The 14,731-nt window shown below is 49.7% G+C and overlaps 1 protein-coding gene across 1 annotated transcript; it reads left to right on the plus strand.

Moving 5' to 3' along the window:
- Positions 1 to 8,428: 8,428 nt before the first annotated feature.
- On the plus strand, positions 8,429 to 14,494 carry LOC142186456 (Y-box-binding protein 2-A-like). The gene is given in 10 exon segments (XM_075261289.1): positions 8,429 to 8,462; positions 8,465 to 8,530; positions 11,991 to 12,054; positions 12,134 to 12,167; positions 12,251 to 12,340; positions 13,730 to 13,839; positions 13,841 to 13,931; positions 13,933 to 14,013; positions 14,153 to 14,250; positions 14,431 to 14,494. Coding segments are annotated over 10 exon segments (732 nt in total).
- Positions 14,495 to 14,731: the final 237 nt, after the last annotated feature.

The following is a 14,731-nucleotide window of genomic DNA, read 5'->3' on the forward strand; positions in this document are numbered from 1 at the left end:
GGCTTCTTTCTCATCACTCTCCCATACAGCTTCTATTTGTGCAAAGTGCGCTGTATAGTTGACCGATGCACAGTGACACCATCTGCAGCAAGATGATGCTGCAGCTCTTTGTAGGTGGTCTGTGGATTGTCCTTGACTGTTCTCACCATTCTTCTTCTCTGCCTTTCTGATATTTTTCTTGGCCTGCCACTTCTGGGCTTAACAAGAACTGTCCCTGTGCTCTTCCATTTCCTTACTATGTTCCTCACAGTGGAAACTGACAGGTTAAATCTCTGAGACAACTTTTTGTATCCTTCCCCTGAACAACTATGTTGAACAATCTTTGTTTTCAGATTATTTGAGAGTTGTTTTGAGTAGCCCATGATGCCACTCTTCAGAGGAGATTCAAATAGGAGAACAACTTGCAATTGGCCACCTTAAATACCTTTTCTCATGATTGGATACACCTGGCTATGAAGTTCAAAGCTCACTGAGGTTACAAAACCAATTTTGTGCTTCAGTAAGTCAGTAAAAAGTAGTTAGGGGAATTCAAATCAATAAAATGATAAGGGTGCCCATACTTTTGCACCGGTCAAATTTTGGTTTAATGCATATTGCACATTTTCTGTTAGTACAATAAACCTCATTTCAATCCTGAAATATTACTGTGTCCATCAGTTATTAGATATATCAAACTGAAATGGCTGTTGCAAACACCAAAATATTTAGAACAAAAAATGATTAAAGATTAATAGGGGTGCCCAAACTTTTTCATAGGACTGTATAATAGAGGTATGATACACTGTATACTGACCCCTCTCAGGGTATATAGGACAGTATATATAATAGAGGTATAATACACCGTATACTGACCCCTCTCAGGGTATATAGGACAGTATATATAATAGAGGTATAATACACCGTATACTGACCCCTCTCAGGGTATATAGGACAGTATATATAATAGAGATATAATACACCGTATTCTGACCCCTCTCAGGGTATATAGGACAGTATATATAATAGAGGTATAATACACCGTATACTGACCCCTCTCAGGGTATATAGGACAGTATAATAGGTGTATAATACACCGTATACTGACCCATCTCAGGGTATATAGGACAGTATATATATAATAGGTGTATAATACACCGTATACTGACCCCTCTCAGGGTATATAGGACAGTATATATAATAGGTGTATAATACACCGTATACTGACCCCTCTCAGGGTATATAGGACAGTATATATAATAGAGGTATAATACACTGTATACTGACCCCTCTCAGGGTATATAGGACAGTATATATATAATAGAGGTATAATACACTGTATACTGACCCCTCTCAGGGTATATAGGACAGTATATATAATAGAGGTATAATACACTGTATACTGACCCCTCTCAGGGTATATAGTATATATAATAGAGGTATAATACACTGTATACTGACCCCTCTCAGGGTATATAGGACAGTATATATAATAGGTGTATAATACACCGTATACTGACCCCTCTCAGGGTATATAGGACAGTATATATAATAGAGGTATAATACACCGTATACTGACCCCTCTCAGGGTATATAGGACAGTATATATAATAGAGGTATAATACACCGTATACTGACCCCTCTCAGGGTATATAGGACAGTATATATAATAGAGGTATAATACACCGTATACTGACCTGTCACGGGATGGTTAGAGTCCGGCAATAGGCAATGTGTAATATATATTTCATGTGGAATGTATTCTCTAACCTGTTGTAAACATCAGTGTGTAGTTGGCTGATTCGGGTCTAGTGTGTTAGCACATTGTATGCAAATACCTCTAACTAGTGAGGACCAGTGAGGACAATGGGTGGAGATAATCTGATCAGTGTCTCCAAGAAGATGTTGGATGGTGCATTGTCCATAGTAGACAGGGAGTCTGCTCTCTTTGGTATAGGTGAGGGGGGAAGGATCTGTGACTCAGCCCTTCCCACCCACAGATATAGGTGTAACAGTTTAGTATATAGATGTAGCTGGAGTTAGTATGTGTTAGCCGGCCTGTGCACAGCTCTGCAGAGAGCCAGGACTTAGTTACAGGACCAAGGAACCAAAGCTATCATTGGATTGTGACTTCTGTGGACTTATTGTTATTACGGTTGATGTGACCGCCACCGGCTACTAACTTTGTGGATTACAATAAATTGCTGTTGTCTCCCGACCTCTTGCGTCCGTGTTGATTCAAAAGACCTTCCGGAGGAAGACGTATACCTTCGCTCCGTGACAACTGGTGGCAGCAGTGGGATCAACAGCGGACAGCGAGATGGACTACAGCAGCTCAGCGATTAATGGAGCCACAACCTCAGAATACAGGAACTGGACTATGGCAAGTCTACAAGTAAGGGCCCGGGAACTAAACCTGAGTTACCAGGGAAGAACGAAAGATCAACTGATCGAGGCACTGGAGGAGATGACCCTGCAAAGCGACCATGAGGAGGGCTGCCCCCAGGAGACAGTAGAGATACGGGAGTGGCAGGTACAGACCCAAAAGAGCAGATGGGTTGTTTTGTATGAGGAGGAATTGGCAGTGCTGGGGCTAGAAGCAACTGCAGAGCAAAGGAGTAGAGCATTACAGAGGGCTCAGGAAACGGAGAAGGAGGAACAGAGAATGGCGCATGAAAAGGAAAGAATGGCGCATGAAATGCGAATGGCTGAGATAACTGTGCGGAATTATAATCAAACGTCGACCCCCAGCCCAACAGTGTGAGAACCACCATATGTCTCCCATAAACACTTCAAGACCTTTGATGAAGCGGCTGGGGATGTTGATGGATATTTTCAGGACTTCGAACACCAGTGCCGCCTGATGGAAGTCCCAGAGAAGGATTGGGTCCGGTATCTGGTGGGGCACCTACGAGATGGGGCTGCGGAAGCTCTCAGAGCCATGGACCCTAGTGATCAGCGGGACTATGAGGCCATTAAAAGAGCGGTGCAGAAGTATTATGCAGTCACTCCAGAGTCCTACCGAGTTCAGTTCCGCTCTTTGTCTTACAATGGGGGAAGCTCCTTCCACATGTTCGCCCACAAGTTGAAGCAAGCATGCAAGCGCTGGCTAGAAGGAGAGGAGGCTGTCACAGTCGATAAGATCCTCCAAGTCATACTTAAGGAACAGTTCTTTTCCCAGTGCCCCGCTGAGATCCGTGAGTGGGTGCTGGAACGGAACCCAGCCACAGTGGAGCAAGCTGCTTCTCTTGCAGATGAGGGCCTGACCATCAAGCCGCAGTGGAAGAGGTTGTTTGCAGAGGAGCGGAAAACTACCACAGTCCGCCAGACACCCTTCAGCCAGCCACCCACCTTTCGTGTCCGGCCTCAGGATTACAATTCCCCCTCTACCCCTGCCCCAGCCCATCGGCCTCCAGCTATGAACAACCCTGTCCCTAGACAACGACCCACTGGAAGAATGCTAGAGCGCAGATGTTTTGGGTGCGGGCGGCCTGGACATTTGCAAGCTAGTTGCCCTGTTAACATGGGGGCACGGGCCACCGTGGCATCCCGGCCTATTCACTACCTGGGAACCACCCCTAGGACTGAAAGTTTGGCCCCATTTCCAGATGACTCCATGAATGACACATCTGTTCCACCTCCAGGGGTCTATGGGATTCAGCCTTCCGCCACACATCCCGCAAACCTTCAGCGGAAGCACGTGCAGGAGGTCCTACTGGATGGCCGAACAGTTGTTGGATTCCGGGACTCGGGAGCTTTCCTAACGGTAGCGGACCCCCGAGTTGTGCGACCCGAGGCCCTAGAGGAGGGCCCTGGCATTTCTATCAAGTTGGCAGGGGGTACTCAAAGACGTATTCCTAAAGCTACCGTGGAACTCGACTATGGTTATGGACCAAAACGATGCACAATTGGTGTGATGAGCGGGCTGCCGGCCGATGTTCTGTTAGGCAACGATGTTGGAAATCTACAGTGCCACTTTGTGGGAGCAGTGACCCGAAGCCAAGCTCAGGGAGAAGCCAACATGGATCCACCGGATTTTCTGACAGATGCCAGCCCTTCAACCCTACAACTTTACCATTCAGTACCGCCGAGGGAACCAACACCAGAACACAGATGGGTTATCCCGGCAGGAGGAAATATGAGCTATAGAGACTGATGTGCATTCCCCAATTTACCTGTGTAGGCCAATTGTGTCATGCACATGTTTTGAGAGGGGGAGGGGTTGTCACGGGATGGTTAGAGTCCGGCAATAGGCAATGTGTAATATATATTTCATGTGGAATGTATTCTCTAACCTGTTGTAAACATCAGTGTGTAGTTGGCTGATTCGGGTCTAGTGTGTTAGCACATTGTATGCAAATACCTCTAACTAGTGAGGACCAGTGAGGACAATGGGTGGAGATAATCTGATCAGTGTCTCCAAGAAGATGTTGGATGGTGCATTGTCCATAGTAGACAGGGAGTCTGCTCTCTTTGGTATAGGTGAGGGGGGAAGGATCTGTGACTCAGCCCTTCCCACCCACAGATATAGGTGTAACAGTTTAGTATATAGATGTAGCTGGAGTTAGTATGTGTTAGCCGGCCTGTGCACAGCTCTGCCAAGAGCCAGGACTTAGTTACAGGACCAAGGAACCAAAGCTATCATTGGATTGTGACTTCTGTGGACTTATTGTTATTACGGTTGATGTGACCGCCACCGGCTACTAACTTTGTGGATTACAATAAATTGCTGTTGTCTCCCGACCTCTTGCGTCCGTGTTGATTCAAAAGACCTTCCGGAGGAAGACGTATACCTTCGCTCCGTGACATGACCCCTCTCAGGGTATATAGGACAGTATATATAATAGAGGTATAATACACCGTATACTGACCCCTCTCAGGGTATATAGGACAGTATATATAATAGAGGTATAATACACCGTATACTGACCCCTCTCAGGGTATATAGGACAGTATATATAATAGAGGTATAATACACCGTATACTGACCCCTCTCAGGGTATATAGGACAGTATATATAATAGAGGTATAATACACCGTATACTGACCCCTCTCAGGGTATATAGGACAGTATATATAATAGAGGTATAATACACCGTATACTGACCCCTCTCAGGGTATATAGGACAGTATATATAATAGAGGTATAATACACCGTATACTGACCCCTCTCAGGGTATATAGGACAGTATATATAATAGAGGTATAATACACTGTATACTGACCCCTCTCAGGGTATATAGGACAGTATATATATATAATAGAGGTATAATACACTGTATACTGACCCCTCTCAGGGTATATAGGACAGTATATATAATAGAGGTATAATACACTGTATACTGACCCCTCTCAGGGTATATAGTATATATAATAGAGGTATAATACACCGTATACTGACCCCTCTCAGGGTATATAGGACAGTAAATATAATAGGTGTATAATACACCGTATACTGACCCCTCTCAGGGTATATAGGACAGTATATATAATAGAGGTATAATACACCGTATACCGACCCCTCTCAGGGTATATAGGACAGTATATATAATAGAGGTATAATACACCGTATACCGACCCCTCTCAGGGTATATAGGACAGTATATATAATAGAGGTATAATACACCGTATACCGACCCCTCTCAGGGTATATAGGACAGTATATATAATAGAGGTATAATACACCGTATACTGACCCCTTCAGGGTATATAGGACAGTATATATAATAGAGGTATAATACACCGTATACTGACCCCTCTCAGGGTATATAGGACAGTATATATAATAGAGGTATAATACACCGTATACTGACCCCTCTCAGGGTATATAGGACAGTATATATAATAGAGGTATAAATACACCGTATACTGACCCCTCTCAGGGTATATAGGACAGTATATATATAATAGAGGTATAATACACTGTATACTGACCCCTCTCAGGGTATATAGGACAGTATATATAATAGAGGTATAATACACTGTATACTGACCCCTCTCAGGGTATATAGTATATATAATAGAGGTATAATACACTGTATACTGACCCCTCTCAGGGTATATAGGACAGTATATATAATAGGTGTATAATACACCGTATACTGACCCCTCTCAGGGTATATAGGACAGTATATATAATAGAGGTATAATACACCGTATACTGACCCCTCTCAGGGTATATAGGACAGTATATATAATAGAGGTATAATACACCGTATACCGACCCCTCTCAGGGTATATAGGACAGTATATATAATAGAGGTATAATACACCGTATACCGACCCCTCTCAGGGTATATAGGACAGTATATATAATAGAGGTATAATACACCGTATACTGACCCCTCTCAGGGTATATAGGACAGTATATATAATAGAGGTATAATACACCGTATACTGACCCCTCTCAGGGTATATAGGACAGTATATATAATAGAGGTATAATACACCGTATACTGACCCCTCTCAGGGTATATAGGACAGTATATATATATATAATAGAGGTATAATACACCGTATACTGACCCCTCTCAGGGTATATAGGACAGTATATATATATAATAGAGGTATAATACACCGTATACTGACCCCTCTCAGGGTATATAGGACAGTATATATATATATAATAGAGGTATAATACACCGTATACTGACCCCTCTCAGGGTATATAGGACAGTATATATAATAGAGGTATAATACACCGTATACTGACCCCTCTCAGGGTATATAGGACAGTATATATAATAGAGGTATAATACACCGTATACTGACCCCTCTCAGGGTATATAGTATATATAATAGAGGTATAATACACCGTATACTGACCCCTCTCAGGGCATATAGGACAGTATATATAATAGAGGTATAATACACCGTATACTGACCCCTCTCAGGGTATATAGGACAGTATATATAATAGAGGTATAATACACTGTATACTGACCCCTCTCAGGGTATATAGGACAGTATATATATATATATATATATATATAATAGAGGTATAATACACTATATACTGACCCCTCTCAGGGTATATAGGACAGTATATATAATAGAGGTATAATAAACCATATACTGACCCCTCTCAGGGTATATAGGACAGTATATATAATAGAGGTATAATACACTGTATACTGACCCCTCTCAGGGTATATAGGACAGTATATATAATAGAGGTGTAATACACCGTATACTGACCCCTCTCAGGGTATATAGGACAGTATATATAATAGAGGTGTAATACACTGTATACTGACCCCTCTCAGGGTATATAGGACAGTATATATAATAGAGGAATAATACACCGTATACTGACCCCTCTCAGGGTATATAGGACAGTATATATAATAGAGGTATAATACACCGTATACTGACCCCTCTCAGGGTATATAGGACAGTATATATAATAGAGGTATAATACACCGTATACTGACCCCTCTCAGGGTATATAGGACAGTATATATATAATAGAGGTATAATACACCGTATACTGACCCCTCTCAGGGTATATAGGACAGTATATATATAATAGAGGTATAATACACCGTATACTGACCCCTCTCAGGGTATATAGGACAGTATATATAATAGAGGTATAATACACCGTATACTGACCCCTCTCAGGGTATATAGGACAGTATATATATATATAATAGAGGTATAATACACCGTATACTGACCCCTCTCAGGGTATATAGGACAGTATATATAATAGAGGTATAATACACCGTATACTGACCCCCTCTCAGGGTATATAGGACAGTATATATAATAGAGATATAATACACCGTATACTGACCCCTCTCAGGGTATATAGGACAGTATATATAATAGAGGTACTAATACACCGTATACTGACCCCTCTCAGGTATATAGTACAGTATATATAATAGAGGTATAATACACCGTATACTGACCCCTCTCAGAGTATATAGGACAGTATATATAATAGAGGTATAATACACCGTATACTGACCCCTCTCAGGGTATATAGTATATACACTACCACAAGGTCCTATCCATGTCATGTGTATAAGTCCTCACACTACAATCAGATGTTATTCTATAGCTCAGTGTACACAGGTCGGTCTTTCCTCACAGTCGCTGTAGTCGTAGTCGGATCTCGGTCGTAGCACCAGATAACGGGCAGTGCTGAAGAGCCAATCAGATTACAGCCACGTGATGTGCAGAGCCAATCACCGCAGAGACTAAAGTCTGTATCTCGCCTCAGCACTAATTTGTTCTTCCCGCTCTTTTTTCTTGGATTGGAGGGCGGGGTTAAGGAGAGTCGTCCAATCAGCGAGGGCTTTGGCAGAGCGGTGAGGGCGGAGTCTGCGCTCCGCTGAGGTATATATTGTGGAGGCCGCGGGCGGGCGGGGCTCACAGTAACAGGTGGGGGCGGGGCTAACACTGACTACACCGGAACCGTCACCAACTGCCAGAACCGGAGGAGATGAGTGAGGTGGAGCCCAGGGGCCCGAGCCGGGCCTAGAGCCGAGTGACGACAAGCCCAAAGCGGCCTCACCCAGGAGCCCCGCCGGGAAGAAAGTCATCGGTGAGAGGGGAGCGGTGGTAGTATGTGACCCCGCCTCCTGTGTGCTACATGCCCCTCCCCCTGTACTGTGTGGTGCCCCATGCCCCTCCCCCTGCAGTGTGTGGTGCCCCATGCCCCTCCCCCTGCACTGTGTGGTGCCCCATGCCCCTCCCCCTGCACTGTGTGGTGCCCCATGCCCCTCCCCCCTGCAGTGTGTGGTGCCCCATGCCCCTCCCCCTGCACTGTGTGGTGCCCCATGCCCCTCCCCCTGCACTGTGTGGTGCCCCATGCCCCTCCCCCTGCAGTGTGTGATGCCCCATGCCCCTCCCCCTGCGCTGTGTGGTGCCCCATGCCCCTCCCCCTGCGCTGTGTGGTGCCCCATGCCCCTCCCCCTGCGCTGTGTGGTGCCCCATGCCCCTCCCCCTGCGCTGTGTGGTGCCCCATGCCCCTCCCCCTGCGCTGTGTGGTGCCCCATGCCCCTCCCCCTGCGCTGTGTGGTGCCCCATGCCCCTCCCCCTGCGCTGTGTGGTGCCCCATGCCCCTCCCCCTGCGCTGTGTGGTGCCCCATGCCCCTCCCCCTGTGCTGTGTGGTGCCCCATGCCCCTCCCCCTGCGCTGTGTGGTGCCCCATGCCCCTCCCCCTGCGCTGTGTGGTGCCCCATGCCCCTCCCCCTGCGCTGTGTGGTGCCCCATGCCCCTCCCCCCTGCGCTGTGTGGTGCCCCATGCCCCTCCCCCTGCGCTGTGTGGTGCCCCATGCCCCTCCCCCTGCGCTGTGTGGTGCCCCATGCCCCTCCCCCTGCGCTGTGTGGGCCCCATGCCCCTCCCCTGCGCTGTGTGGTGCCCCTCCCCCTGCGCTGTGTGGTGCCCCTCCCCCTGCGCTGTGTGGTGCCCCTCCCCCTGCGCTGTGTGGTGCCCCTCCCCCTGCGCTGTGTGGTGCCCCTCCCCCTGCGCTGTGTGGTGCCCCTCCCCCTGCGCTGTGTGGTGCCCCTCCCCCTGCGCTGTGTGGTGCCCCTCCCCCTGCGCTGTGTGGTGCCCCTCCCCCTGCGCTGTGTGGTGCCCTCCCCTGCGCTGTGTGGTGCCCCTCCCCCTGCGCTGTGTGGTGCCCCTCCCCCTGCGCTGTGTGGGTGCCCCTCCCCCTGCGCTGTGTGGTGCCCCTCCCCCTGCGCTGTGTGGTGCCCCTCCCCTGCGCTGTGTGGTGCCCCTCCCCCTGCGCTGTGTGGTGCCCCTCCCCCTGCGCTGTGTGGTGCCCCTCCCGCTGCGCTGTGTGGTGCCCCTCCCGCTGCGCTGTGGTGCCACACGCCCCTCCCCCTGTGCTGTGTGATGCCCCTCCCCCTGTACTGTGTGGTGCCACACGCCCCTCCCCCTGTACTGTGTGATGCCCCTCCCCTGCGCTGTGTGGTGCCACATGCCCCTCCCCGCATGTCGTGTACCACTTGCCCCATATATTTATCCTGTGTATATAGGGTAGGTTTGGGGGTGTATACTTTTGGGGTGCCCTCTCCTTGTGCTGCCAGTGCCCCTCCCCATTCCTCCTCCCATGTTGTGTGTGCCACGTGTCCCATATATTAATACTGTGTAAATAGGGTAGGTTTGGGGTGCTCTCCCCCTGTGCTGCCACGTGCCCCTCCCCATATGTCGTGTGTGCCATGTGCCCCATACATTTATCCTGTGTATATAGGGTAGGTTTGGGGGGGGGGTGTTTTTGGGGTGCTCTCCCCTTGTGCTGCCACGTTCCCCTCCCTATTCCTCCTCCCATGTTGTGTGTGCCACGTGTCCCATATATTAATACTGTGTATATAGGGTAGGTTTGGGGTGCCCTCCCCCTGTGCTTCCACGTTCCCCTTCCCCATTCCTCCACCTGTACTATGTGCCCCTCCCCCCATGTCGTGTGCCACGTGCCCCATATATTTATCCTGTGTATATAGGGTAGGTTTGGGGGTGTATATTTTTGGGGTGCCCTCCCCCTGTGCTGCCACGTACCCCTTCCCCATTCCTCCACCTGTACTGTTATGTGCTCCTCCCCCCCATGTCGTGTGCCACGTGCCCCATATATTTATCCTGTGTATATAGGGTAGGTTTGGGGGTGTATGTTTTTGGGGTGCCCCTTCCCTTGTGCTGCCACCTGCCCCTCCCCATTCCTCCACCTGTGCTATGTGCCCCTCCCCCCATGTTGTGTGTGCCATGTGCCCCATATATTTATCCTGTGTATATAGGGTGGGTTTGGGGGTGTATATTTTTGGGGTGCCCTCCCCCTGTGCTGCCACCTGCCCCTCCCCATTCCTCCCCCTGTGCTGTCACATGCCCCTCCCCCTGTGCTGTCACGTGCCCCTCCCCATTCCTCCACCTGTGCTGTTATGTTCTCCTCCCCCCATGTCGTGTGCCACGTGCCCCATATATTTATACAGGGTATATAGGATAGGTTTGGGGTGCTGCCACGTTCCCCTCCCTATTCCTCCCCCCATGTTGTGTGTGCCACGTGTCTCATATATTAATACTGTGTATATAGGGTAGGTTTGGGGTGCCTCTCCCCCTGTGCTGCCACGTGCCCCATATATTTATCCTGTGTATATAGGGTAGGTTTGGGGGTGTATATTTTTGGGGTGCCCTCCCCCTTTGCTGCCACGTACCCTTCCCCATTCCTCCACCTGTACTGTTATGTGCTCCTCCCCCCCATGTCGTGTGTGCCACGTGCCCCATACATTTATCCTGTGTATATAGGGTAGGTTTGGGGGTGTATGTTTTTGGGGTGCCCCTCCCCTTGTCCTGCCATGTGCCCCTCCCCATTCCTCCACCTGTGCTATGTGCCCCTCCCCCCATGTTGTGTGTGCCATGTGCCCCATATATTTATCCTGTGTATATAGGGTGGGTTTGGGGGTGTATATTTTTGGGGTGCCCTCCCCCTGTGCTGCCACCTGCCCCTCCCAATTCCTCCCCCCTGTGCTGTCACGTGCCCCTCCCCATTCCTCCACCTGTGCTATGTTCCCCTCCCCCCATGTCGTGTGCCACGTGCCCCATATATTTATACAGGGTATATAGGATAGGTTTGGGGTGCTCTCCCCTTGTGCTGCCACGTTCCCCTCCCTATTCCTCCTCCCATGTTGTGTGTGCCACGTGTCTCATATATTAATACTGTGTATATAGGGTAGGTTTGGGGTGCCTCTCCCCCTGTGCTGCCACGTGCCCCATATATTTATCCCGTGTATATAGGGTAGGTTTGGGGTGTATATTTTTGGGGTGCCCTCCACCTGTGCTGCCACGTGCCCCTTCCTATTCCTCCCCCCTTGTCGTGTGCCACGTGTCCCATATATTAATACTGTGTATATAGGGTAGGTTTGGGGTGCCCTCCCCCTGTGCTGCCATGTGCCCCTCCCCATATGTCGTGTGTGCGCCACGTGCCCCATATATTTATCCTGTGTATATAGGGTAGGTTTGGGGGTGTATATTTTTGGGGTGCCTCTGCTGACCCCCCTTTTCTCCGCAGCTACCCAGGTGCAGGGGACAGTGAAGTGGTTTAATGTTCGCAATGGATACGGCTTCATAAACCGGTAGGAGGTTGTTGGGGGGGGGGGGGTGTAGTCGGGGCCGAGGCCGCCTCAGCCGATGTAACGTTGCGTCTCTTCACAGGAACGACACCAAAGATGACGTCTTTGTCCATCAGGTAATGGGGGTGGGGGCATATGAGGGGGATGGGGTAGATGGGCGGGGCTACTGCTACACACGGCCTGGACCGTCTCTTTTCAGACTGCCATAAAGCGAAACAACCCTCGCAAGTTTCTTCGCAGCGTCGGAGATGGAGAGACCGTGGAGTTCGATGTAGTGGAAGGAGAAAAGGTAAGTGAGGTCCACGTGGGGGCTGCGGGGGGCCCCTTACCCCAGAGCCGGGCCCCTCCCCATGTTATATCCCAGGGGGATGGGAGGAGTTAGTGGGGACCTTATACTACTAACAATTGGGTATATATGGGGCGGGGGTGGGGTGGGGGGTGGAACGTATGGAAAAGAACCTATATAGACGCTAAACCAAAGCGCTGGAGAAATGATCTAACAAAGCTTTATTCGTCTATAGGAAGCTACAAACACAACCCAAAGGCAAGTGACCCTATAGATTATATACCACCCCCCCTCCCCCTGGGGGGGAGAGTATATGCCCTATATGGGGGGGGGGCAGTATATGCCCTATATGGGGGGGGGGGGGCAGTATATGCCCTATATGTGGGAGGGGGAGTATATTCAATATATGGGGGGGAGAGTATATGCCCTATATGGGGGAGGGGGAGAGTATATGCCCTATATGGGGGGGAGTATATAACCTATATGGGGGGGAGCATATGCCCTATATGGGGGGGGGAGTATATAACCTATATAGTAACTACTAGCTTACAAATAGATTTGTTACTTTGTCTCTGCCCCTATATGGGGGGTGGGGGGGAGAGTATACAAACCCTATATGTGGGGGGGGAGCATATGCCCTATATGGGGGGGAGTATATAACCTATAATGGGGAAAGCATATGCCCTATAATGGGGGGGAGTATATGCCCTATATGGGGGGGAGAGTATATGCCCTATATGGGGGGGGAGTATATGCCCTATATGGGGGGAGGGGGAGTATACGTCCTATATGGGCGGAGGGGGAGTATACGTCCTATATGGGGGGAAGGAGTATACACCCTATATGGGGGTGGGGGGGAGAGTATATGCCCTTTATGGGGGGGGCAGTATATGCCCTATATGTGGGAGGGGGGAGTATATTCAATATATGGGGGGGGGGGAGTATATGCCCTATATGGGGGAGGGGGAGAGTATATGCCCTATATGGGGGGGAGTATATAACCTATATGGGGGGGAGCATATGCCCTATATGGGGGGAGAATATAACCTATATGGTAACTACCTAGCTTACAAATAGATTTGTTACTTTGTCTCTGCCCCTATATGGGGGGTGGGGGGGAGAGTATACACCCTATATGTGGGGGGGGGGAGCATATGCCCTATATGGGAGGAGTATATAACCTATATGGGGGGAGTATATGCCCTATATGGGGGGGAGTATATGCCCTATATGGGGGGGAGAGTATATGCCCTATATGGGGGGGGTTGTATATAACCTATATGGTAACTACTAGCTTACAAATAATACATTTGTTACTTTATGTCTCTGCCCCTATATGCGGGGGGTTGGAGTGCTATAGGTGCAGTCTAATGTCATGGTCTTGTCTGTCAGGGTGCAGAGGCGGCCAATGTCACAGGACCTGGCGGGGTTCCCGTTAAAGGAAGCAGATTTGCCCCCAACAGGCGGCGCTTTCGTCGTAGATTCTACCGGCCAAGAGGGGATCGCTGCCGAGTCCTCTGGAGAGGGGGTGAGCTCGGAGCACGTGAGTGAAGGGGAGCGGGCTGATGACACGTCCCCTCAGCAGAGGTCCCCTGCCACGCCGCCGGCCTCCTCCATTCTTCTACAGGCGAAGGTTTGTGAGGGGCCCCCGACCACCAGCTCAGCGGGACTCAGAGGTGGAGTGATCTGGTGGTCTCTTAGCCCCCTATACCCTTCTCCATGTCCCGGGGCTTGGCACACTTCGGCTCCGTTCACATGCTGCACACTTTGGGTTTTCTCGTGGTGTAGACTTTCATGTTTATGGTTTTGCTACAGAATACAGAGGCCAAAGAGCCGGCCGCCTCCGACACGGCGCAAAACGGCGAGGAGCAGCAGAGACCCCCTCCTCGCAGGTTCCGGCCCAGATTCCGCAGGTAAGACTAGAAGGTTCCGAGCCCCCGCCTGTGCTGACTATAATGGGGGGGTCCCTCAAGTGCTTGTGTGCTGGTGAATGTTGTCCACGTGTACAGGGTGAGGGCCACGGAATATCTTATGTAGACAGCTGATCGGCCACGTGCCCAGCCTGTGGTATTGCCTTCTGCTGCCGGCCACAGAGTCTTCCTGGAGACCTGTGAGGACTGGCATCGAATTATCAATGCCCCTCTGCACCAGTACTGATGTTACCCCCGCTGGGGTGTGATCATTGACTCAGAACATGGGCCGTGTGTGTGACCCCGAGTGTGTGTGTGTGCGCCCCCCGGGGGCCGCAAGGCCAAGTGTGTGTGTGTGTGTGCGCCCCCTGGGGCCCGCAAGGCCAAGTGTGTGGGGGCTGCAAGGCCAAGTGTGTGCGCCCCGGGCCATTTCCTTGTCTGCCCATCTTGATGCTCTCCCATTGTACTGTGGCTCCTCAGTACT

Source organism: Leptodactylus fuscus, unplaced genomic scaffold (assembly GCF_031893055.1).
Source record: "Leptodactylus fuscus isolate aLepFus1 unplaced genomic scaffold, aLepFus1.hap2 HAP2_SCAFFOLD_1039, whole genome shotgun sequence".
NCBI classification, from domain to species: domain Eukaryota; kingdom Metazoa; phylum Chordata; class Amphibia; order Anura; family Leptodactylidae; genus Leptodactylus; species Leptodactylus fuscus.